At 45.5% G+C, this 25,625-nt stretch overlaps 1 protein-coding gene across 1 annotated transcript in view; it reads left to right on the top strand.

Moving 5' to 3' along the window:
- LOC311132954 (cartilage acidic protein 1-like) overlaps nucleotides 1–20,516 on the top strand; it is a gene marked incomplete at both ends in the record, with an annotated part of 57,430 nt that extends 36,914 nt beyond the window's left edge. Inside the window, 8 exons of the mRNA XM_084166347.1 lie at nucleotides 10,253–10,389; nucleotides 13,423–13,505; nucleotides 13,850–13,950; nucleotides 14,075–14,243; nucleotides 14,782–14,927; nucleotides 19,674–19,716; nucleotides 19,902–20,045; nucleotides 20,389–20,516. Of these exons, the coding sequence (XP_084022473.1) occupies nucleotides 10,253–10,389; nucleotides 13,423–13,505; nucleotides 13,850–13,950; nucleotides 14,075–14,243; nucleotides 14,782–14,927; nucleotides 19,674–19,716; nucleotides 19,902–20,045; nucleotides 20,389–20,516 (951 nt within the window). The remainder of the gene's footprint in view (nucleotides 1–10,252; nucleotides 10,390–13,422; nucleotides 13,506–13,849; nucleotides 13,951–14,074; nucleotides 14,244–14,781; nucleotides 14,928–19,673; nucleotides 19,717–19,901; nucleotides 20,046–20,388) is intronic.
- Between the last annotated feature and the right edge of the window lie 5,109 nt (nucleotides 20,517–25,625).

Here is a 25,625-nt window from a genome sequence, read left to right as displayed (position 1 = left end):
GACATAATTTGAGTCAATTGGAGGTGTACCTGTGGATGTATTTCAAGGCCTACCTTCAGACTCAGTGCCTCTTTGCTTGACATCATGGGAAAATCAAAAGAAATCAGCCAAGACCTCAGAAAAGAAATTGTAGACCTCCACAAGTCTGGTTCATCCTTGGGAGCAATTTCCAAACGCCTGAAGGTACCACGTTCATCTGTACAAACAATATTATGCAAGTATAAACACCATGGGACCACGCAGCCGTCATACCGCTCAGGAAGTAGACGCGTTCTGTCTCCTAGAGATGAACGTACTTTGGTGTGAAAAGTGCAAATCAATCTCAGAACAACAGCAAAGGACCTTGTGAATATGCTGGAGGAAACAGGTACAAAAGTATCTATATCCACAGTAAAACAAGTCCTATATCGACATAACTTGAAAGGCCGCTCAGCAAGGAAGAAGCCACTGCTCTAAAACGGCCATAAAAAAGCCAGACTACGGTTTGCAACTGCACATGGGGACAAAGATCGTACTTTTTGGAGAAATGTCCTCTGGTCTGATGAAACAAAAATAGTGACCATCGTTATGTTTGGAGGAAAAAGGGGAGTCTTGCAAGCCTAAGAACACCATCCCAACCGTGAAGCACGGGGGTGGCAGCATCATGCTGTGGGGGTGCTTTGCTGCAGGAGGGACTGGTGCACTTCACAAAATAGATAGCATCACGAGGAAGGAAAAATATGTGGATATATTGAAGCAACATCTCAAGACATCAGTCAGGAAGTTAAAGCTTGGTCGCAAATGGGTTTTCCAAATGGACAATGACCCCAAGCATACTTCCAAAGTTGTGGCAAAATGGCTTAAGGACAACAAAGTCAAGGTATTGGAGTGGCCATCACAAAGCCCTGACCTCAATCCTATAGAACATTTGTGGGCAGAACTGAAAAAGCGTGTGCAAGCAAGGATGCCTACAAACCTGACTCAGTTACACCAGCTCTGTCAGGAGGAATGGGCCAAAATTCACCCAACTTATTGTGGGAAGCTTGTGGAAGGCTCCCCGAAACGTTTGACCCAAGTTAAACAATTTAAAGGCAGTGCTACCAAATACTAATTGAGTGTATGTAAACTTCTGACCCACTGGGAATGTGATTAAATAAATAAAAGCTGAAATAAATCATTCTCTCTACTATTATTCTGACATTTCACATTCTTAAAATAAAGTGGTGATCCTAACTGACCTAAAACAGGGAATTTTTACTATGATTAAATGTCAGGAATTGTGAAAAACTGAGTTTAAATGTATTTGGCTAAGGTATATGTAAACTTCCGACTGTATCTATGAAAAGCTGAGACTCCCACGAACGAAGACTATAGGAAATTCCAGGACATAATGACTATAATACATAGTTGCTGTCACAACCTCCAAACTCCACACAGTTGTCACTGACTTGTTGGATATTAATTTCCCATTGAGCAAACAATTTATGTACTTACAGCATTCACATACATTTATTTTTATCAGGTTTATGCTTTGGCGGACCTTGTTTTGTTATTGACATTTGTCAGTAAAACTCTGTTTATGTCAAATTTCTAAATATAAGGGCTGGACATGCAGATAAATGAAAGTCAGATATATGAAAAGACGATTTTTGCTGGGGTCTCGACTGATAAGCTTAAGGGATCCACCTGCACACACTGACAGATCGATCACTGGAATGCCACACACACTAAAACCTCACCACACACAAACACACACAAACACACAAAACACACGCACACAAAGATGCACACACACACTCCCAGTATCTGGGTTGACCTTTGGCATTGGTAATTAAGCTGTTTTGCCACTCCAGTGAGCTACTGATTAAAAGGAGCTGAAGCAGCAGCTTGGCTGGACAGTGGATGGACATGGGGAAGAGGGGAAAGTGCCGATTAGGACTGTTTGTGTTTTAATTCAAATCTATGGCTGCAGCAACCACACACACACACACACACACACACTCGCACATGCACGCATATACACAGGCATGCATACACACAGGCACGCACACTCATCTTAGCAGTATGTCTCCCAGCCCCACCAACCGTAACTAAGCATAAATCTCAGAAGACATGATGAGCTAATGGGGCATCTTGATATGAAATATTTCAGCAGGGATTCAGTGAAAATCACTATCATGTTGATTTGAATTGAACACATCTGAGATTTGACTAAGTAATTGGACCTTTTCCCTAGTCTGGCTAACACCTAACTCTCCAAGTCCTGCTGGCTTCAGAGTCTGGAATGGCTCTTTGATGTTGTCGGCACGATGCGTCGGTAATAAAGGGGGCTGTGCTTTTTACTGGTTGGCTCTCCTCTGTGCCTATTTCACTCAAATACCCACGTACACAGGCACACACATCCCTGAGCGCTGCCCCCTTCCATTACAACGGTTGGATTTTCAAATCCAAACAACGAGAGGTCTCAAACCCAGAGGGAAAAAAATTTACATTTGAGAGGACCAATCAAACCAATTGCAACATTTCTAAGCGAATATAATTATCATTAACAAAAGGCCTCCTTTCCAGACCAGTGTGTCACAGCTGTCCCTGCGCTGTGAGTCACGTGGGTCGCATCAGCCAGGCTACCTCTTCCCAGTATGGAGCACCTCACATCCTCTCCTTTGCCCCTCTCTTTATTTATCTCCCCTTCCCTATCTCACCCTTTCTGAATTTCCCTTCCCTCTCTTCTGTCGTCAACTTCTTTTCTCCTCTCCCCTCCCTTTTTTCTTTGGCCTTTCCATCCTCTCCTTCACCTTAACAACAGAAGATCACTTTCTGCCCCTTTCTTCTCTTCCCTCGCTCCCTCTCTGTCAGTAGTTCCGATGTGGATGTGGTGGAGGAGTCAGGCGCAGGACACAGAGGATACGTCCAAAAAGACTTTAATAGTCCAAAGAGCAACAAACAAAACACGACCTCGAAAACAGACGGAGGCGAGGCAATTACGCAAACACGCGTAAACAATAATCCCAAACATAGACAGAGTGCAGACACGCAGCTCTGCACGACAGGCAGAAAATAACAACACACAATCAGACTAAGGCAAAACAAGGAACTTATAAGACAAGTAATCAACACACAAATGGACACAGGTGTAAAAGACAGACAAAAGCAATCACACTACGAAACATAGAGCGGTGGCAGCTAGTACTCCGGGGACGGCGAACGCCGAAGCCTGCCCGAACCAGGAGGAGGAGCAGTCTCGGCAGAATCCGTGACAGTACCCCCCCCTTGACGCGCGGCTCCAGCCGTGCGCCGACCCCGGCCTCGGGGACGGCCAGGAGGACGCGGACCCGGGCGCGTGGGATGCCCACGGTGGAACTCAGTCAGGAGGGATGGATCGAGGATGTCCCTCCTGGGCACCCAGCACCGTTCCTCCGGACCGTACCCCTCCCACTCCACGAGATACTGGAGACCACTCATCCGGCGCCTCGAGTCCAAGATGGTCCGGACCCTGTACGCCGGGGCCCCCTCGATGTCCAAAGGGGGCGGAGGGGTCTCTCCTATCTCATCTTCTTGGAGTGGGCCAGCTACCACCGGCCTGAGAAGAGACACATGGAACGAGGGGTTAATATTTTTGTACTCTATAGGCAGTTGTAACCTGTAACACACCTCGTTCAATCTTCTCAGGACTTTGAAGGGCCCCACAAACCGCCGACCCAGCTTCCGGCAGGGCAGGCGGAGGGGCAGGTTTCGAGTCGAGAGCCAGACTCAATCTCCCGGTGCGTACACCGGTCCCTCACTGCGGTGGCGATCGGCGCTCGCCTTTTGTTGACGGATGGCACGCTGCAGATGGACATGGGCAGCGTCCCACGTCTCCTCCGTGCGCCCGAATCCACTCGTCCACCGCAGGGGCCTCGATCTGGCTCTCGTGCCATGGTGCCAGGACCGGCTGATAACCTAAAACACACTGGAAAGGTGTTAAATTGGTGGAGGAGTGGCGGAGAGAGTTCTGGGCCATCTCTGCCCAGGGGATGAACCTAGACCACTCCTCCGGCCGGTCCCGGCAATAGGACCTCAAAAACCTACCCACATCCTGGTTGACACGTTCCACCTGCCCATTGCTCTCTGGGTGGTACCCCGAGGTAAGGCTTACCGAGACACCCAATCGTTCCATGAACGCCCCCCAAACTCTGGAGGTGAACTGGGGACCTCGGTCAGACACAATATCCTCGGGGACCCCATAGTGCCGGAACACATGGGTAAATAGGGCCTCAGCGGTTTGTAGGGCAGTAGGGAGACCCGGCATTGGAAGGAGACGACAGGCCTTGGAAAACCGATCCACAACGACCAAAATGGTGGTATTCCCCTGGGAGGGGGGTAGGTCAGTTACAAAATCCACCGATAGGTGGGACCATGGTCGTTGTGGAACGGGCAGGGGATGTAACTTACCCCTGGGCAAATGTCTAGGCGCCTTACACTGGGCACACACCGAGCAAGAGGAGACATAAACCCTCACATCCTTAGCTAACGTTGGCCACCAGTATTTCATGCTAAGACAGTGCACGGTCCGGCCAATACCTGGATGTCCAGAGGAGGGTGATGTATGAGCCCAATAAATAAGACGATCACGAACCTCGAGCGGAACGTACGTCCGCCCCACAGGACACTCGGGGGGAGTAGGGTCGGTACGCAGTGCCCGCTCGATTTCCGCATCGACCTCCCATACCACCGGAGCCACCAAACAAGACTCCGGCAGTATGGAAGTAGGCTCGTTGGACCTCTCCTCTGTGTCATACCGCCGGGACAGGGCGTCTGCCTTACCATTCTGGGACCCTGGGATGTATGTGATCTTAAAAACAAACCGGGTTACGAACATGTTCCACCTAGCCTGACGAGGGTTCAATCTCCTAGCTGCCCGGATGTACTCCAGGTTACGGTGATCAGTCAGAATGAGGAAATGGTGTTGAGCCCCCTCAAGCCAATGCCTCCACACCTTTAGGGCCTGGACTACGGCTAACAGCTCCCTGTCCCCAACGTCATAGTTGCGCTCCGCCGAGCTGAGCTTCTTGGAGTAGAACGCACAGGGGCGGAGTTTAGGTGGCGTGCCGGACCATTGTGACAGGACTGCCCCAATACCGGTCTCGGACGTGTCTACCTCTACTTGGAATGGTAAAGAGGGATCCGGATGCGCCAGCACCGGGGCCGAGGTGAACAGGTTCTTCAGTTTGACAAATGCCCTGTCCGCCTCAGCCGACCACTGCAAACGAACCGGACCCCCCTTTAGCAGGGACGTAATGGGAGCTGCAACTTGTCCAAAACCCCGAATAAACCTCCGGTAGTAATTAGCAAAACCCAAGAACTGCTGCACCTCTTTTACAGTGGTTGGAGTTTGCCAATTACGCACGGCCGATACACGGTCTACCTCTATCTCCACACCAGACGCGGACAACCGATAACCCAAAAAGGAGACGGACTCCTGGAAGAACAGGCATTTCTCTGCCTTGACATACAAGTCATGCTCCAACAGTCTTCTCAACACTCGGCGCACCAGGGCTACATGCTCGGCTCGTGTAGAAGAGTACACTAGGATGTCGTCGATGTACACTACTACACCCTGCCCCTGCATGTCCCGGAAAATCTCGTCAACAAAGGATTGGAAGACTGAAGGAGCATTCATTAACCCGTATGGCATGACGAGATACTCGTAATGACCCGAGGTGGTGCTAAATGCTGTTTTCCATTCATCCCCCTCCCTAATGCGCACCAGATTATACGCGCTCCTGAGATCCAACTTTGTGAAGAACTGCGCTCCGCGTAACGATTCCGTCATAGTCGCAATCAGTGGAAGTGGGTAACTGTACTTAACTGTGATCTGATTGAGACTACGGTAATCAATACACGGGCGCAATCCCCCGTCCTTCTTCTTCACAAAGAAGAAACTCGAGGAAACCGGGGAAGTGGAGGACCGTATGTATCCCTGTGCCAAGGACTCGGCTATGTAAGTCTCCATAGCCGCTGTCTCCTCTTGAGACAGGGGATACACACGACTCCGTGGAAGAGCCGCTCCTGTTTGGAGATTTATCGCACAGTCCCCCTGTCTATGAGGAGGTAGCTGTGTTGCCCTCGATTTGCTGAACACAAGTGCTAAGTCCTCATACTCAGGGGGAATGCGCAGTGCGGGCACTTGGTTCGGACTCTCTACCGAGGTCGCCCCTACGGAAACACCTAGACATCTCCCTACACACTGGGCAGACCACTCCATAAGAGCCCTCTGTTGCCACGCAATGGTAGGATCATGGGTGCTTAACCAGGGAAGCCCCAACACCACGGGGTACGCAGGAGAGTCAATCAGATAAAACTGAATGATCTCCTCATGACCCCCCTGCGTCGTCATCGTCAGTGGTGCTGTGACCTCCCTGATCAGGCCTGACCCCAACGGCCGGCTGTCTAAGGCGTGGACAGGAAATGGAGCTTCTACCGGCCGAAGGGGAATTCCTAACCTACAACAAAATGCCCGATCAATAAAGTTCCCAGCTGCGCCTGAATCTACTAGCGCCTTATGCTGGGAATGAGGTGCCACCTGTGGAAATCTCACAGCAATACTCATGTGACCAACAGAAAGCTCTGGGTAAGTGGGGCGCCTACTCACCTGAAATGACTCCCCAGTGCGTGACCTGTTCTCCCCTCTCCCAGGAGACCCTCCCCAGCACCTGGCCGCGGTGTGTCCTCCACGACCACAGTTGGTGCAGGGGATGGCCCCCCTCGGGTTCTCTCTCCTCCTCTCTCTAGCGCCAGCACCCCCGAGCTCCATGGGAATCGGCTCGGAGGTGCTGGAGGGTGGAATGGACGACCCCCACTCGGGACGTCCGCGGGTAGCCAGCAGGGTGTCTAGACGGATGGAAATGTCCACCAACTGGTCGAACGACAGGTTGGTGTCCCTGCAGGCCAGCTCACGACGAACGTCCTCTCGTAGGCTACACCGGTAGTGGTCGATGAGGGCCCTCTCATTCCACCCCGCATCCGCCGCTAGCGTCCGGAACTCCAGTGCGAACTCCTGTGCGCTCCTCTTCCCCTGTCGGAGGTGGAACAGACGCTCTCCCGCCGCTTTCCCCTCAGGTGGATGATCGAAGACAGCCCTGAAGCGGCGGGAGAACTCCGCGTAGGTGATGGTAGCGGCGTCTATTCCCCTCCATTCGGCGTTGGCCCACTCCAACGCCTTGCCGGATAGACAGGAGATGAGGGCGGAGACGCTCTCGTATCCCGAGGGCGCCGGGTGTATGGTGGCCAGGTAGAGTTCCACCTGCAGGAGGAATCCCTGACACCCGGCTGCAGAACCGTCATATGCCCTCGGGAGCGAGAGCCGAATGCCACTGGGTTCCGGTGCTGAGAGAGGAGGACTGGCCGTTGGTGATGGGATGGTGTAAGAGTGCGTGGGCACCTCTCGAGTCACCAACCGGCGCAGAGTGTTGGACACCTCGTCCATGGCGGCCCCAAGTTGCCGGATCATGGTGTCTTGGTAGCTGATCCGGTCTTCCAGAGATTCGGGTGCCGCCGCTGTTCCTGCTGACTCCATAGTTTGTGGATGTGGTGGAGGAGTCAGGCGCAGGACACAGAGGATACGTCCAAAAAGACTTTAATAGTCCAAAGAGCAACAAACAAAACACGACCTCGAAAACAGACGGAGGCGAGGCAATTACGCAAACACGCGTAAACAATAATCCCAAACATAGACAGAGTGCAGACACGCAGCTCTGCACGACAGGCAGAAAATAACAACACACAATCAGACTAAGGCAAAACAAGGAACTTATAAGACAAGTAATCAACACACAAATGGACACAGGTGTAAAAGACAGACAAAAGCAATCACACTACGAAACATAGAGCGGTGGCAGCTAGTACTCCGGGGACGGCGAACGCCGAAGCCTGCCCGAACCAGGAGGAGGAGCAGTCTCGGCAGAATCCGTGACACTCTCCTTCTCTCTCCTCTTTCTCTCTCCTCGCTTTTCCTCTCCTCACCTCCCTCCTTCACTTGGACATCCCCTCTCCTTCACCTAAACAGTAGAAGGTCACTCCCCTCCCTGCCCCCTTCCTTCCTCCCCCTCTCCTCTCCTCCCTCCCCTTAGGCTTTATGATCCATATAATTAACACAGGGAGTAAATACTGTAAGGAGAGGAGAGAGGGAGGAGATAGAGGGGAGAGAGAGAGAGGAGGAAGAGAGTGACATATACACTACATGACCAAAAGTATGTGGACACCTGCTCGTCGAACATCTCATTCCAAAATCATGGGCATTAATATGGAGTTGGTGTCCCCTTTGCTGCTATAACAGCCTCCACTCTTCTGGGAAGGCTTTCCACTAAATGTTGGAACATTGCTGCGGGAATTTCCTTTCAGCCACAAGAGCATTAGTGAGGTCGGGCACTGATGTTGGACGATTAGGCCTGGCTCGCAGTCGGCGTTCCAATTCAATGGGGTTGAGGTCAGGGATTTGTGTAGGCCAGTCAAGCTCTTCCACATCGATCTCAACAAACCATTTCTGTATGGACCTTGCTTTGTGCACTGGGGCATTGTCATGCTGAAACAGGAAAGGGCCTTCCCCAACCTGTTGCCACAAAGTTGGAAGCACAGAATCGTCTAGAATGTCATTGTATGCTCTAGCGTAAAGATTTCCCTTCAATGGAACTAAGGGGCCTCTCCTGAACCATGAAAAACAGGCCCATTGTTCCACCTCCACCAAACTTTACAGTTGGCACTATGCATTCGGGCAGGTAGCGTTCTCCTGGCATCCGCCAAAGACAGATTAGTCCGTCGGACTGACAGATGGTGATGCGTGATTCATCACTCCAGAGAATGCTTTTCCACTGCTCCAGAGTCCAATGGCAGCAAGCTTTACACCACTCCAGCCGACCTTGACATTGACCATGGTGATCTTAGGCTTGTGTGCGGCTGCTCGGCCATGGAAACCCATTTCATGAAGCTGCCGACGAACAGTTATTGTGCTGAAGTTGGTTCCAGAGGCAGTTTGGAACTTGGTAGTGAGTGTTGCAACCGAGGACAGACGATTTTTACGCGCTACGTGCTTCGGCACTCGGCGGTCCCATTCTGTGAGCTTGTGTGGCCTACCAGTTTGCGGCTGAGCCGCTGTTGCGTCGTAGACGTTTGCACTTCACAATAACAGCACTTACAGTTGACCAGGGCAGCTCTAGCAGGGCAGAAATTTGATGAACTGACTTGTTGGAAAGGTGGCATCCTATGACGGTGCCACGTTGAAAGTCACTGAGCTCTTCATGGTTATCTATGGAGATTGCATGGCTGTGTGCACGATTTTATACACCTGTCAGCAACGGGTGTGGCTGAAATAGCAGAATCCATTAATTTGAAGGGGTGTCCACATACTTTTGTATATATTGTGTAGACAAGAGAAGGTGAGCGCCATAACTCTTCTTAAGCTTATCACCGGCTCACTGAAGCGAGGAGAAATCTGTTACTTTCCCATGCAAGACTCCCCCTGCCTGGAGTAGTTTGAGCTGTAGCCTCCTTAGAGCCTCCCAAATACTGTACTACAGCCAAACCTGGAGAGCTACTGTTTTTGCAGGATTTTGTTCGAGCCCAGCACTAAATCACCTGACTCAGCTAACCAACGAATCAAGACTCCCCCTACCCCAATGTAGTAGAACAGTACAATAGTTTGGGCTTGAGCCTCCCAAATACTACAGCAGTTGACACTATGCCTGGTCCTGGAGAGGATGTGCAGGTTTTTGTTACAGCCCAGCATTACAACAGCTTACTCAGCAGACCAACTACACATAACTCACTTAGCCTATCCATCCTCACAGTAACTGCAACAGTCACATTTCATTACATTTGACCACAATTGCACATTTATTACCCTTTTAAGAAAACTAATGAAAAATGCTTACAGACAAGATGGAGTGACCCACTATTTGGTTGAGAGTTTTCCCATTCGACAGATGGTACATTTACAGAAATAACATTTTATGAACAGGAATATCCCCCAGTGTGTATGTAATATCAACACGAACCATTGCCTAAACCCCATGAGGTCGCCGTAGTGTAATGTTAGCTACCTGGTGTGAGTGTACATAGTGAGTATCCCCATAATGTTACATTGGTCTCCTGGTGTTACTGTTGTGTGTGTGTGTGTGTGTGTGGAGGTGTGTGTGCTTGCATTCATACGCGTGCCGTGCATGCATATGTGTGTTCGTGTGTGTGTTCCTGTGTGTGTCTCTCAGTGTCTGTGTGTTAACATATTGTCTCCCTCCCCCAGGACATAGCATCTCAGAAGTTCTCCATGCCGTCTCCGGTGCGTACGGTCATCGCTGCAGACTTCGACAACGACAGCGAACTAGAGGTGTTCTTCAATAACATTGCTTACAGAGGGTCGTCATCCAACAGACTGTTCAGGTACACACATGCACACACACATACACATGCACGGAGACACACACACACATACACACTCACACACATGCATTATATCAGTTGAATCAGCAGTTCCAAAAAGCAATTAAACTAATTTAATTTCGATTAAAATTTGAGCCTCAAATCTGAGCTAACATTAGTTCATGTCAGATCTCTAATTCCTCTCAGTTATCCTGGACTAAAGCATTTCTGTAGACAGGAAGTAGTCATAATTAGTGAATATTCCCAGACGTGTGACTATTGGTGGAGTGTGTTTGTGTGTTCGTGTATGTTTGTGTGCTCATGTGTGTGTCCCCTTTGTAGTTATGCAGGATATCTGAGCTTTGATATGGTGATCGAACCAACATCCAAAAGCCAGAGGCTCTACTTGTACCATATTAAAACCTGAGTTGAAGTTTCAGTCATGAAACAGAATCCACCAAATTAACGGTTAAGTATTGTCTGGTAATGAAACACCCAGCTTGAACTATTGTCCTCATTGAAGCGAATTGATTGAATCAATCAAAGTTGTGCTGGGTTTGAGCGCGCTGAAAAGCTATCCATTATGTTCTAAGTTGACAATGTCCTGAAGTTTAATAAAGTTTGATTGAAAAACACATCTGTGACCCAATCTCAATATGGAACATTTTGATAGGTGAGGCGCTGTCCAAACTATGAGATGTTACGAGGGAAATGACAGTGATTACTACCGGATGTGTAAATGATTGAACTTGTCCATGCCAGGATAATCAGGACAAACTAGCTGTTGTGCCTCATAACATCCAACATTACAAATGTGTAATGGATATGAAACTCGTCCAAAGTAGGTTGGCTGGAGTACATCAGTGACATCACTGAGATCTAAAAGTTAACTGTCGTTCACTGAGAGTGACAGGCTAGTCCAGGGTTCCCCAACTGGCGCCCCGTGCACCAAATTTGGCCCGCGTGTGGTTTTATTTGCCCCCCCCCCCCCAAGTTCTTTGAGCAAAATTAATAAGTTATACAGTACCAGTCAAAAGTTTAGACATACCTACTCATTCCAGGGTTTTTCTTTATTTTTACTATTTTCTACATTGTTGAATAATAGTGAAGACATCAAAACTATGAAATAACACATATGAAATCATGCAGTAACCAAAGAAGTGTTAAACAAATCAAAATATATATATATATATATATATATTCACCCTTTGCCTTGATGACAGCTTTGCACACTCTTGGCATTCTCTCAACCAGCTTCATGAGATAATCACCTGGTATGCATTACAATTAACAGGTGTGCCTTCTTAAAAGTTAATGTGTGGAATTTATTTCCTTCTTTATGTGTTTGAGCCAATCAGTTGTGTTGTGACAAGGTAGGGGTGGTATACAGAAGATAGCCTTATTGGGTAAAAGACCAAGTCCATACTTTGGCAAGACCAGCTCAAATAAGCAAAGAGAAACGACAGTTCATCATTACTTTAAGACATGAAGGTCAGTCAATCCAGAAAATGTCAAGAACTTTGAAAGTTTCTTCAAGTGCAGTCGCAAAAACCATCAAGCGCTACGATGAAACTGGCTCTCATGAGGACCGCCACAGGAAAGGAAGACCCAGAGTTACCTCTGCTGCAGAGGATAAGTTCATTAGAGTTAATTGCACCTCAGATTGCAGCCCAAATAAATGCTTCACGGAGTTCAAGTAACAGACACATCTCAACATCAACTGTTCAGAGGAGACTGTGTGAATCAGGCCTTCATGGTCGAATTTCTGCAAAGAAACCACTACTAAGAAAAAGAGACTTGCTTAAGCCAAGAAACACGAGCAATGGACATTAGACCGGTGGAAATCTGTCCTTTGGTCTGATGAGTCCAAATTTGAGATTTTTGTTTCCAACCGCCATGTCTTTGTGAGACGCAGAGTAGGTGAACGGATGATCTCCGCATGTGTGGTTCCCACCATGAAGCATGGATGAGGAGGTGTGATGGTGTGGGGGTGCTTTGCTTGTGACACTGTCAGTGATTTATTTAGAATTCAAGGCACACTTAACCAGCATGGCTACCACAGCATTCTGCAGCGATACGCCATCCCATCTGGTTTGCGCTTAGTGGGACTATCATTTGTTTTTCAACAGGACAATGACCCAAAACACACCTCCAGGCTGTGTAAGGGCTATTTGACCCAAGAGTGTGCAAAGCTGTCATCAAGGCAAAGGGTGGCTACTTTGAAGAATCTAAAATCTAAAATATAGTTTGATTTGTTTAACACTTTTTTGGTTACTACATGATTCCATATGTGTTATTTCATAGTTTTGATGTCTTCACTATTATTCTACAATGTAAAAAATTGTCAAAATAAAGAAAAACCCTTGAATGGGTGTGTCCAAACTTTTGACTGCACTGTATATATTTTTTTATGTCATTGTTGGACATAAAAGACTGTAAAAATACCAGGAAATCAGCTCCAAGTGATTTTAATTTTGGAAATCTGTTCCTAAGTATTCCCACGCATAACAGAGAGATACTTGATCGTATACAAATGCAAGCAAAGTTTGAAATGATTGATATGGTCAAATATTATCTGTTTGGGCTTCTTGCGGTCAATTTGCAGTCTACAAATTCGTATGATTTTTTTTATTGTTGGACATAAAAGACTGTAAAAACACCAGGAAATCAGCTCCAAGTGATTTTAATTTTAGAAATCTGTTCCCAAGTATTCCCATGCATAATAGACATGTGATCGTATACAAATGTAAGCAAGGTTTTAAATATTCTATCTGTTTGGTCAATTTGCAATCTACAAATTATTTGTCATTATGTTCCGGCCCCCCGACCATCCACTCATGAAAAAAATTGGCCCGCGGCTGGATCAAGTTGATGATCCCTGGTCTAGTCTCTTGCTTTGTTGGGTAAGATGGTTGGCTTTGAGGGGCGTGTGTTACTCTGCAGAAGGTTGTGAGTTCGAGCCCCAATTGGGGAACAACAGAATGCATCCTGAGTCATGATAGCCGGGTCTGGGTTATTATGGGGTGTGTAACAGATATCTGGTTGCTATGGCAGGGTAACTAGGAGAGAACATGGGGACCCCCAGATTGAGGAGCTGAATGTGGGGGAGGCAGCCGAGCCAGAAGGACGAGGAACAGGTGAGGGGTCGGGGGTCAGGGGAGGATACAGGTGTGTGTGTATGGGGGGTAGAAATACCTATTAGGCCTACGCTGTGCTGAACTGTTTAACATCAACCTATTCTACGCTGTAAATGTGAAGCATACATCTATTACATATAGTGTAATTCCTACTTCTTCCATAGGATGGCGATAGATGTCTGTGGTTTGAGATTTTAAACTTATCAGCCTCTTTTCTCAGTGTGTGCTGTCTTATTGCTCTAATTGTGTTGTGTGTTCGTGTCCTCTCAGTGACCTGTGTGTGTTGTTCGTCCGATGTGTGTGTTCTAAGTGTTTGTATGTGTGTATGTGTTGTCGTCTGTCAGGGGCGGCAGTAACAGACTTTGATGGAGACGGTCGTCTGGACCTGCTGGTGTCACATGGAGAGAGTGCTGCACAGCCTCTCTCTATCTACAAAGTCAACCAGGTACCGCTGTGTGTGTGTTCTGACCGCGTGTTCTCGTCGTGTGTTCTCTCGCCATATTGTCTAATTCAAGATGTTGTATTAGTGTCTCCTTTAATCTGAACCCCCCCCCCCCTCTTTCTCTCAGGGCTCCACTAACTCGTGGCTGCGTGTTATCCCCCGTACCCAGTATGGGGCGTACGCCAGGGGGGCTAAGGTAGTGGTCTACACCAAGAGAAGTGGTCCACACACACGCATCATCGACGGGGGCTCCGGCTACCTCTGTGAGATGGAGCCTGTAGCACACTTTGGGCTCGGTAGGTCTGACACAAATACACATGCATGTACATACAGATGTACGCTCATGCACACACACATGCACGCAGGAAACAAACACACACAGGGTGCACACGCACACGGACACACAGACGCACAAACGCACAGACACACACTCACTCAGATCCATGTGGAAATCATTGCCTTAATACCCCTTCTGATTGGAGGCCCGGGGGAGAGGTGGAGAGATGGAGAGAAAGGGGAGGAGGTGAGGGAAAAGAGAGGAGGTGGAAGGGAGAGGGAGAGGCAAGTGCAGCAGCTGGAAGGTCTGGATAGAAATCCCTCTCCAGCCCCAAATCCCCAAAGTCCAGCCAAGACAGTTAACTTCTGCCAGTTCAGACTAGCACTAGTGTAGTGTGTGTGAGTGTGTGTATTGACATGATATGGAAACATTAAAGGAACATTATGGGGATTTTACGGGAACATTATGGTCATATTATGGAAACATTCTGACAATGTTATGGAACATTATGGGGATGTTTTGGTGATGTTACCTGTCTCTCTTACCTGTCTCTCCAGGTAAAGACATAGCCACTAATGTTGAGGTGTACTGGCCAGATGGGAAGTCAGTAGCCAGGCCTCTGGAACCAAGTGAGATAAACTCTGTCCTGGAGATCCACTATCCCAGAGAGGAGGAGGAGGGCACACCTGAAATAGAGATAGAGGTAATGACTGGCTTTTTATCTCCCTCTTCCTGTCCTTCTTGCTCTCTCTCTCTCTCTCTCTCTCTCTCTCTCTCTCTCTCTCTCTCTCTCTCTCTCTCTCTCTCTCTCTCTCTCTCTCTCTCTCTCTCTCTCTCTCTCTCTCTCTCTCTCTCTCTCTCTCTCTCTCTCTCTCTCTCTCTCTCTCTCTCTCTCTCTCTCTCTCTCTCTCTCTCTCTCTCTCTCTCTCTCTCTCTCTCTCTCTCTCTCTCTCTCTCTCTCTCTCTCTCTCTCTCAATTCAATTTCAGTTTCAATTCCAGGGGCTTTATTGGCATGGGAAACATATGTTTACATTGCCAAAGCAAGTGAAAATCGATAATAAACAGAAGTGAAATATACAATAAAAAATTAACAGTAAACATTACACTCACAAAAGTTCCAAAAGAATAAAGTAATTTCAAATGTCATATTATGTCTATATACAGTGTTGTAACGATGTGCAAATAGTTAAAGTACAAAAGGGAAAATAAATAAATATAAATATGGGTTGTATTTACAATGGTGTTTGTTCTTCACTGGTTGCCCTTTTCTTGTGGCAACAGGTCACAAATCTTGCGGCTATGATGGCACACTGGTATTTCACCCAATAGATATGGGAGTTTATCAAAATTGGATTTGTTTTTGAATTATTTGTGGGTCTGTGTAATCTGAGGGAAATATGTGTCTCTAATATGGTCATACATTTGGCAGGAAGTTAGGAAGTGCAGCTCAGTTTCCACCTCATTTTGTGGGCAGTGTGCACATTGCCTGTTTTCTCTTGAGAGCCAGGTCTGCCTTCGGCGGCCTTTCTCAATAGCAAGGCTATGCTCACTGAGTCTGTACGTCAAAGATTTCCTTAATTTTGGGTCAGTCACAGTGGTCAGGTATTCTGCCACTGTGTACTCTCTGTTTAGGGCCAAATAGCATTCTAGTTTGCTCAGTTTATTTTTTGTAAATTCTTTCCAATGTGTCAAATAATTATCTTTTTGTTTTCTCATGATTTGGTTGGGTCTAATTGTGTTGCTGTCCTGGGGCTCTGTGGGGTCTGTTTGTGTTTGTGAACAGAGCCCCAGGACCAGCTTGCTTAGGGGGGCTCTTCTCCAGGTTAATTTCTCTGTAGGTGATGGCTTTGTTATGGGAGGTTTGGGAATCGCTTCCTTTTAGGTGATTGTAGATTTTAACTGCTCTTTTCTGGATTTTGATCATTAGCGTGTATCAGCCTAATTATGCTCTGCATGCATTATTCTGTGTTTTACGTTGTACACTGAGGATATTTTTGCAGAATTCTGCATGCAGAGTCTCAATTTGGTGTTTGTCTCATTTTGTGAATTTTGGTTGGTGAGCGGACCCCAGACCTCACAACCATAAAGGACAATTGGTTCTATAACTGATTCAAGTATTTTTAGCCAGATCCTAATTGGTATGTCGAATTTTATGTTCCTTTTGATGGCATAGAAGGCAGTTTTTGTCTCTCATATCGTTCACAGCTTTGTGGAAACCTGTGGCGCTGATGTTTAGGCCAATGTATGTATCGTTTTTTGTGTGCTCTAGGGCAACGGTGTCTAGATGGAATTTGTATTCGTGGTCCTGGCAACTGGACCTTTTTTGGAACACCATTATTCTTGTTTTACTGAGATTTACTGTTAGGGCCCAGGTCTGACAGAATCTGTGCAGAAGATCTAGGTGCTGCTGTAGGCCCTCCTTGGTTGGGGACAGAAGCACCAGATCATCAGCAAACAGTACACATTTTACTTCAGATTCTAGTATGGTGAGGTCGGGTGCTGCAGACTGTTATAGTGCCCTCGCCAATGCATTGATATATATGTTGAAGAGGGTGGGGCTTAAGCTGCATCCCTGTCTCACCCCCGGCCCTGTGGAAAGAAATGTGTGTGTTTTAACCGCACACTTGTTGTTTGTGTACATGGATTTTATAATGTCGTATGTTTTCCCCTCAACACCACTTTCCATCAACTTGTATAGCAGGCCCTCATGCCAAATAGAGTCGAAAGCTTTTTTGAAATCAACATAGCATGAGAATACTTTGCCTTTGTTTTGGTTTGTTTGTTTGTCAATTAGGGTGTGCAACGTGAATTTGTGGTCTGTCGTACGGTAATTTGGTAAAAAGTCAATTTGACATTTGCTAAGTACATTGTTTTCGCTGAGGAAATGTACGAGTCTGCTGTTAATGTTAATACAGAGGATTTTCCCAAGGTTGCTGTTGACGCATATCCCACGGTAGTTATTGGGGTCAAATTTGTCTCCACCTTTGTGGATTGGGGTGATTAGTAATTGGTTCAAAATATTGGGGAATATGCCAGAGCTGAGGATGATGTTAAAGAGTTTAAGGATAGCCAATTGGAATTTGTGGTCTGTATATTTTATCATTTCATGTAAGATACCATCAACCCCACATGCCTTTTTGGGTTGGAGGGTTTGTATTTTGTCCTGTAGTTCATTCAATGTAATTGTAGAATCCAGTGGGTTCTGGTAGTCTTTAATAGTTGATTCTAAGATTTTTATTTGATCATGTATATATTTTTGCTGTTTGTTCTTTGTTATAGGCCAAAAAGATTGGAGTAGTAGTTTATCCATACATCTCCGTTTTGGATAGATAACTCTTCGTGTTGTTGTTTGTTTAGAGTTTTCCAATTTTCCCAGAAGTAGTTAGATTCAATAATTACATTGATATGATTTCTGACGTGCTGTTCCTTCTTTTTCCGTAGTGTATTTCTTTATTGTTTTAGTGATTCATCATAGTGAAGGCGTAGGCTCAGGTTTTCTGGGTCTCTATGTTTTTGGTTGGATAGGTTTCTCAATTTCTTTCTTAGGTTTTTGCATTCTTCATCAAACCATTTGTAATTGTTGTTAATTTTCTTAGGTTGTCTGCTTGAATGTTTTTGATTTGATAGGGAAGGGTCAAATATACTGTTTAGGTTTTCTACTGCCAAGTTTACACCTTCACTATTTATTTGAACTTTATTTAACTAGGCAAGTCAGTTAAGAACAAATTCTTATTTACATTGACGGCCTACACCGGCCAAACCCAGACGACGCTGGGCCAATTGTGTGCCGCCCTATGGGACTCCCAATCACGGCCGGTTGTGATACAGCCTGGAATCGAACCAGGGGGTCTGTAGTGACGCCTCAAGCACTGAGCTGCAGTTCCTTAGACCGCTGCGCCACTCGGGAGCCCACTATTACAGTGAAACATTCTGTCCAGGAAATTGACTAGAAGGAATTGAATTTGTTGTTGCCTAATAGTTTTTTGGTAGATTTCCACATTACTTTCCTTCCATCTAGATTATTTCTTAATATTATTCAGTTCCTTTGGCTTTGATGCGTCATGATTCAGCATAGCTCTGTTCAAGTAGAGTGTGATTTTGCTGTGATCTGATTGGGGTGTCAGTGGACTGACTGTGAACGCTCTAAGAGACTCTGGGTTGAGGTCAGTGATAAAGTAGTCTACAGTACTACTGCCAAGACATGAGCTATATGTGTACCTACCGTAGGAGTCCCCTCGAAGCCCACCATTGACTATGTACATACCCAGCGTGTGACAGAGCTGCAGGAATTGTGACCCGTTTTTGTTGGTTATGTTGTCGTAGTTGTGTCTAGGGGGGCATATGGGGGAGGGAATGCTGTCACCTCCAGGTAGGTGTTTGTCCCTCTCTGTGCTGAGGGTGTCAGGTTCTTGTCCAGTTCTGGCATTTAGGTCGCCACAGACTAGTACATGTCCCTGGGCCTGGAAATGTTTGATCTCCCCCTCTAGGATGGAGAAGCTGTCATCGTTAAAGTATGGGGATTCTATTGGGGGGATATAGGTAGCACACATGAGGACATCTTTCTCCGTTGAGATAATTTCCTCATTAATTTCTAGCCAGATGTAAAATGTTCCTGTTTTGACTAATTTAATAGAGTGGGTTCTGCTCTATACCAAATTAGCATACCCCCTGAGTCTCTTCCCTGTTTCACACCTGGTAGTTTGGTGGATGGGACTATCAGCTCTCTCTCTCTCTCTCTCTCTCTCTCTCTCTCTCTCTCTCTCTCTCTCTCTCTCTCTCTCTCTCTCTCTCTCTCTCTCTCTCTCTCTCTCTCTCTCTCTCTCTCTCTCTCTCTCTCTCCCTCTCTCTCTCTCTCTCTCTCTCTCTCTCTCTCTCTAATAAACAATAAAAATGAACAGTAAACATTACACTCACAAAAGTTCCAAAGGAATAGAGACATTTCAAATGTCATATTATGTCTATATACAGTGTTGTAACAATGTGCAAATAGTTAAAGCACAAAAAGGAAAATAAATAAACATAAATATGGGTTGTATTTACAATGTTGTTTATTCATCACTGGTTGCCCTTTTCATGTGGCAACAGGTCACAAATCCTTCTGCTCTCTCTGTCTCTCTCTCTGGTTTTTAATAATTGTTGGCCAGTGACTGTATTCTGTACTTAAAATCAAATCAAATCAAATGTTATTGTCACATACACATATTTAGCAGATGTTATTGCGGGTGAGCAAAATGCTTGTGTTTCTAGCTCCAACAGTGCAGTAATATCTAACAATTCACAACAATACACACAATACACACACATCTAAAAGTAAAATAATTGAATTAAGAAATATATAAATATTAGGACGAGCAAAGCCTGATCATAAGATCTTGTGTTATAAGATGCTATAGCTTCTCTTTTTCAGCAAGACAGTATCAGTATTGAAGATGTATTCCTTTCTTACAGTGTGGCCAAGGGTTTGCTATGAATGAGAATGGTCGCTGCACAGGTAGGTTGATCCCCACTATACGTCTTTAACAATCCCTCTCCTGTTTGCCATTGCGCTATCCTGCCTCTCTCTCCCTGCGATAAACGTCTTCTCCCGCTACATTCCTTCTCCATCCCTCTCCTCCCACTCTCCTCCCTTCCCCCTTTACCCATTCCATTCTTTCCTCCCTCCCTCCCTCACTCCAGATAAGGATGAGTGTACCCAGTTCCCCTCTGTGTGCCCCACTGACCGTCCTGTGTGCACTAACACCTATGGCAGCCACAAGTGTCGTGCCAATAAGAGGTGCAACCAGGGCTTTGAACCCAACGATGATGGATCGGCTTGCGTGGGTGAGTGGGCTTACCCTGGTCCTAGATATGTTTGTGCTGTCTTGCCATCTCTTGTAATCGTCATGCCATGTTTGACCATAGAAAGTGGCTAAACAGCACTAACAGATCTGGGACCAGGCTAGAATGGGCTACGATATACAGTAGATGTAGCTGCTCAAGCGAAATAGGTTTTTCAAGGCTACAGTCCTTCCAACGAGTAATCGTAACATTCTCCAAACTACTTTTATCCTCTCTGCATCCCTGTACCTGAATGACTTACTGTTTGCTCTAGCTTTGCTCTGTGAGTTAATCTATGGCTGTTATTAATATTTTCTCCCTCTGTCTTCTCTGTGCCTCTCTGCAGCTCAGGTAGCTTACTTTGGGGGGACGCGCTCCTCGGGGGTCCGAAGATGGGCCGGCTTCTCTCTCTGGCCTCTTTCTGTCTCTCTGCTGCCTCTCCTCTCCTCCCGCCTGCAAACCGGACCACTGTAGCTACTACACACTTCCTCTCCACTTCACTCTGGAACCTTCCCTCCTTCGCTCTCCTCCCTCTCTCCCTCTCTCTGTCTATCACTCACTCCTAGAGATAAGGAAGGGGGAGTGTACAGTGACTCTCAAAAACAAACTGATCATGGAAGTCTCTTCTCTATCTTTATTCATCTGGAAAATGAACTGATCATAGAAGCATCTACCATCTCTTCACTCGTCCTGAAACAAACTGATCACAGAACTCACTCCCTCTCTTCACTCGTCCTGAAACAAACTGATCATAGAACTCACTCCCTCTCTTCACTCTCAAAACGAGCTCTCCATGAACATTTCTTCTTCTCTTCACTCCTCTCATACATAACAAATCATGGACCTTCTCTTTCTCCTTTCTTCACTCGTTCATGGACTTTTCATGGGCTTCTGTTTCTCAACACTTACAGTGAGGGAAAAAAGTATTTGATCCCCTGCTGATTTTGTACGTTTGCCCACTGACAAAGAAATGATCAGTCTATCATTTTAATGGTAGGTTTATTTGAACAGTGAGAGACCGAATAACAACAAAGAAATCCAGAAAAACGCATGTCAAAAATGTTATTAATTGATTTGCATTTTAATGAGGGAAATAAGTATTTTACCCCCTCTCAGTCAGAAAGATTTCTGGCTCCCAGGTGTCTTTTATACAGGTAACGAGCTGAGATTAGGAGCACACTCTTAAAGGGAGTGCTCCTAATCTCAGCTTGTTACCTGTATAAAAGACACCTGTCTACAGAAGCAATCAATCAATCAGATTCCAAACTCTCCACCATGGCCAAGACCAAAGAGCTCTCCAAGGATGTCAGGGACAAGATTGTAGACCTACACAAGGCTGGAATGGGCTACAAAACCATTGCCAAGCAGCTTGATGAGAAGGTGACAACAGTTGGTGCGATTATTCGCAAATGGAAGAAACACAAAAGAACTGTCAATATCCCTTGGCCTGGGGCTCCATGCAAGATCTCACCTCGTGGAGTTGCAATGATCATGTGAACAGTGAGGAATCAGCCCAGAACTACACAGGAGGATCTTGTCAATGATCTCAAGGCAGCTGGGACCATAGTCACCAAGAAAACAATTGGTAACACATTACGCCATGAAGGACTGAAATCCTGCAGCGCCCGCAAGGTCCCCCTGCTCAAGAAAGCACATATACAGGGCCGTCTGAACTTTGCCAATGAACATCTGAATGATTCAGAGGAGAACTGGGTGAAAGTGTTGTGGTCAGATGAGACCAAAATCGAGCTCTTTGGCATCAACTCAACTCGCCGTGTTTGGAGGAGGGGGAATGCTGCCTATGCTCAAGAACACCATCTCCACCGTCAAACATGGAGGTGGAAACATTATGCTTTGGGGGTGTTTTTCTGCTAAGGGAACCTCCTTCCCTCAGCCAGGGCATTGAAAATGGGTCGTGGATGGGTATTCCAGCATGACAATGACCCAAAACACACGGCCAAGGCAACAAAGGAGTCGCTGAAGAAGAAGCACATTAAGGTCCTGGAGTGGCCTAGCCAGTCTCCAGACCTTAATCCCATAGAAAATCTGTGGAGGGAGCTGAAGGTTCGAGTTGCCAAACGTCAGCCTCGAAACCTTAATGACAGAGAAGATCTGCAAAGAGGAGTGGAACAAAATCCCTCCTGAGATGTGTGCAAACCTGTTGGCCAACTACAAGAAACGTCTGACCTCTGTGATTGCCAACAAGGGTTTTGCCACCAAGTACTAAGTCATGTTTTGCAGAGGGGTCAAATACTTATTTCCCTCATTAAAATGCAAATCAATTTATAACATTTTTGACATGCGTTTTTCTGGATTTTTTTGTTGTTATTCTGTCTCTCACTGTTCAAATAAACCTACCATTAAAATTATAGACTGATCATGTCTTTGTCAGTGGGAAAACGTACAAAATCAGCAGGGGATCAAATACTTTTTTCCCTCACTGTAGCTCCCAGCCCCCTCTGAACTGTAGAATAACACACACACACACAGGGAGCATGCTGCTGGGAGTTAAGGTGTTAACAATGAACTGCATTGTCATTCACACCTCCTCATCAGCTGGACTAGACCTGGACTTCAGTGTGGCTGCGTCTATATATTACACACTATTCCCTCTAGAATGCACTGGTACATATCTGGGTCATGTTCAAAAGGGCACACCATAGCAAAACGTTTCCATATATTAATACCTCCCCATTTCACTCTGTTCCAAAACATTTATTTTGTGCCTACTCAACATAATATATGCCATTTAGCAGACGCTTTTATCCAAAGCGACTTACATTCATGCATACATTTTACATATGGGTGGTCCCAGGAATCAAACCCACTATCCTGGCGTTACAAGCACCATGCTATACCAACTGAGCTACAGAGGACCCTGCTTTGGGTTTCCCCTGATGGAAGAAAGGTAATGTCTGCTTTATTTGATACACAAAGGACATGATCTTCATCATGTTTTTGCCATTAGAATTGGATGATTCTTGATAGACGCTTATCAGGAAAACATATTGCATAACCAATACATATCTCAACCCATATCACACAGTCATACCCAAGCCTTCAAAGCCAAACAGTGTTCTTCAATCCTACTTCTGGGGTTCCGCACAGCTTTTCTTCCATCCCAGCACTTACACACCTGATTCAAACTCAGTTGATCAGATGAATCTGGAATGTTAACGTTGCGCTGGAACAAAATCCTGCGCAACACATAGATCCCCAGGACCAGCATTGAAGAACACTGATGTAAAATGATGCTCACGGTACCTCAATCCAGGCTTACCACCAAATGTTGCATTGCCTCCTTACTGTAAATAAATAAATGATGATGATGTATAAATGATGATGTTCAACCTGTTTTCAAGTTAATTGCATTGCTTATCGTGGCTCCAATATAAAATAAAAGTGTCATTATTATATAAAAGAGTCATGTGCAATGTGATAAAGAAATGTGAAATCCATCTCACTATAGGATGAATCCTAACTTGAGATTCCTGCACATACTGTAACTCACACTTTCAAATGAATCACAGATGTCAATCAGACATTTGTATATTTAGTACTGATGAAACTCAAGTTAGGTTCCAACCCTCTGTTCCCGATGTTAGATGTAATGTATAGCCATGAGAGACGATACACAAGCTGTACAAAAAGGAAACACCCACATTGTGTGACTAAGGCCGGGACTCAATCTGATCGCAGGTTATAGACATTGTGGCTTTTAAAGGCAATTTCCAACAGAGCTGACATTTGCAGCGTTCACCGTGAATGGGATCTCTGCGAACGCGGGAACATTGCCTTTAGACAGTGGTTGAAAAATAACCCAATTGTCATACTGCCAAACTGGAGGTCACAAGTCATGAAGGCAGTCAAATTCCACGTAACCGTTTAGTCACGGTAATTAGGCTTCTCCAAGCTCTGATGCTGCTGATTGTCATTAGTAGCCTACCAAACTTGCTAACTGCCTGTTACTAAGCACTCTATTGTCCCTCTATCACTCTGACATCAATGCAAATGTAATCAAAAATCTAATCAAACACTTCAAGACATAGGCTAGTGCTTTTGCTGTTCGTTAGGCCTACTCATCTTGTTGGCTGACGAAAAGTAAATGTAGACAGTTCTTCCAATATTTTCAATATGCACCACAGAATTGGATAATGATGCGCGCAGTTGCGTCCCCGATGTGTCTGTCTTCACTTGTAGCCTGTGAGAAAGACACGATCATGTGATGGAGAGCCATGTGAGTGAGAGGTGCTTCGGAGCTCACAGCACTCAGGGAGAATGGAATTTTTATTATTATATTCAGCCTAACGGCACAACGGCCACTGGCCGCAAAAGGCATGGATTTATTTAGGGGGCATTACGGCCACACAAAGGGGATGCCGCCAGGAAATTCGAGGCATTATCAAGTGCTTGTCAAATTGTGAGTGAGAGACTGATGAAGTGTGTACCGCCTGCGCAAAAAACAAAGCAGAGCTCATGCCTTTCATGCAACTTTTTTCAAATCATCATTAGAGTCGCATCATGCAGCCTTACAATGTATTAAACATCTAAACATATAGGCCAACGTTTGTAGAACAACTAAAGTTGAATTAATAACTGTAAATTAAGCATATAGGAGTACTTATTTCTTTGTTAACCGCTCAATACAGAATGCCGCATGTGCGCACTCCCTCAAATAGTTTGGAGAAAATATCCTTTCTATTTTATTCAGCTTTGTTCAATTGTATTCTTCATACTATACAATAATGCCATGGAATTCTAAGCAAATCTTGTCTGCTAAATGAACTAGTGTAGCCCACAGCCATTGCCAGATGAGGACCTAAATTTTTTTGTCATTTAGCAGACGTTCTTATCCAGAGCGACTTACAGTTAGTGAATGCATACATTCTTTCATACTGGTCCCCCGTGGAAATCGAACCCACAACCCTGGCGTTGCAAGCGCCATGCTCTACCAACTGAGCTACACGGGACTAAGGACAACATAAGGACAACTCCGAGTATGCTATTCTGTTCTTCTGAAATAGACTAAATTTTCTTCATACCATGTTTCTTTCGACCTGTCTAAAATATATAATGGATTTATTGTGAAGGTGTAGGCTATATTTCATGGATTTATTAGACTTTTTTAAATGTAGATGTTCCAAAGGTCTGCATCAGTGGCTTGTAGGCTATGTGTGGAAGACAGGAGATGCTAAATGTGTTTATGTTAATTAATGGTCAATTACAGTGAGACCAGAAGTTATTTACTTGACAATCACCGGCTGATGAAATTTCTTGACCGCCACAACCGTAGTCATACTTGAGTAAAAGTAAAGATGCCTTAATAGAAAATGACTCAAGTAAAAGTGAAAGTCACGCAGTAAAATACTAAAAGTCTAAAAGTATTTGGTTTTGAATATACTTAAGCATCAAAAGTACATGTCATTTCAAAAATATACTTAAGTATCAAAAGTACAAGTATAAATCATTTCAAATTCCATATATTAAGCAAACCAGGTGGCACAATTTATTTTTTAATTTTTTAATTTATGGATAGCCATGTGCACACTCCAACACTCAGACATAATTTACATACAAAGCATT

Source organism: Coregonus lavaretus (assembly GCF_964263955.1).
Source record: "Coregonus lavaretus genome assembly, chromosome: 1".
NCBI classification, from domain to species: domain Eukaryota; kingdom Metazoa; phylum Chordata; class Actinopteri; order Salmoniformes; family Salmonidae; genus Coregonus; species Coregonus lavaretus.
The sequence above is the reverse complement of the archived record's forward strand: the minus strand, read 5'-3'. Positions and strand labels throughout refer to the sequence as shown.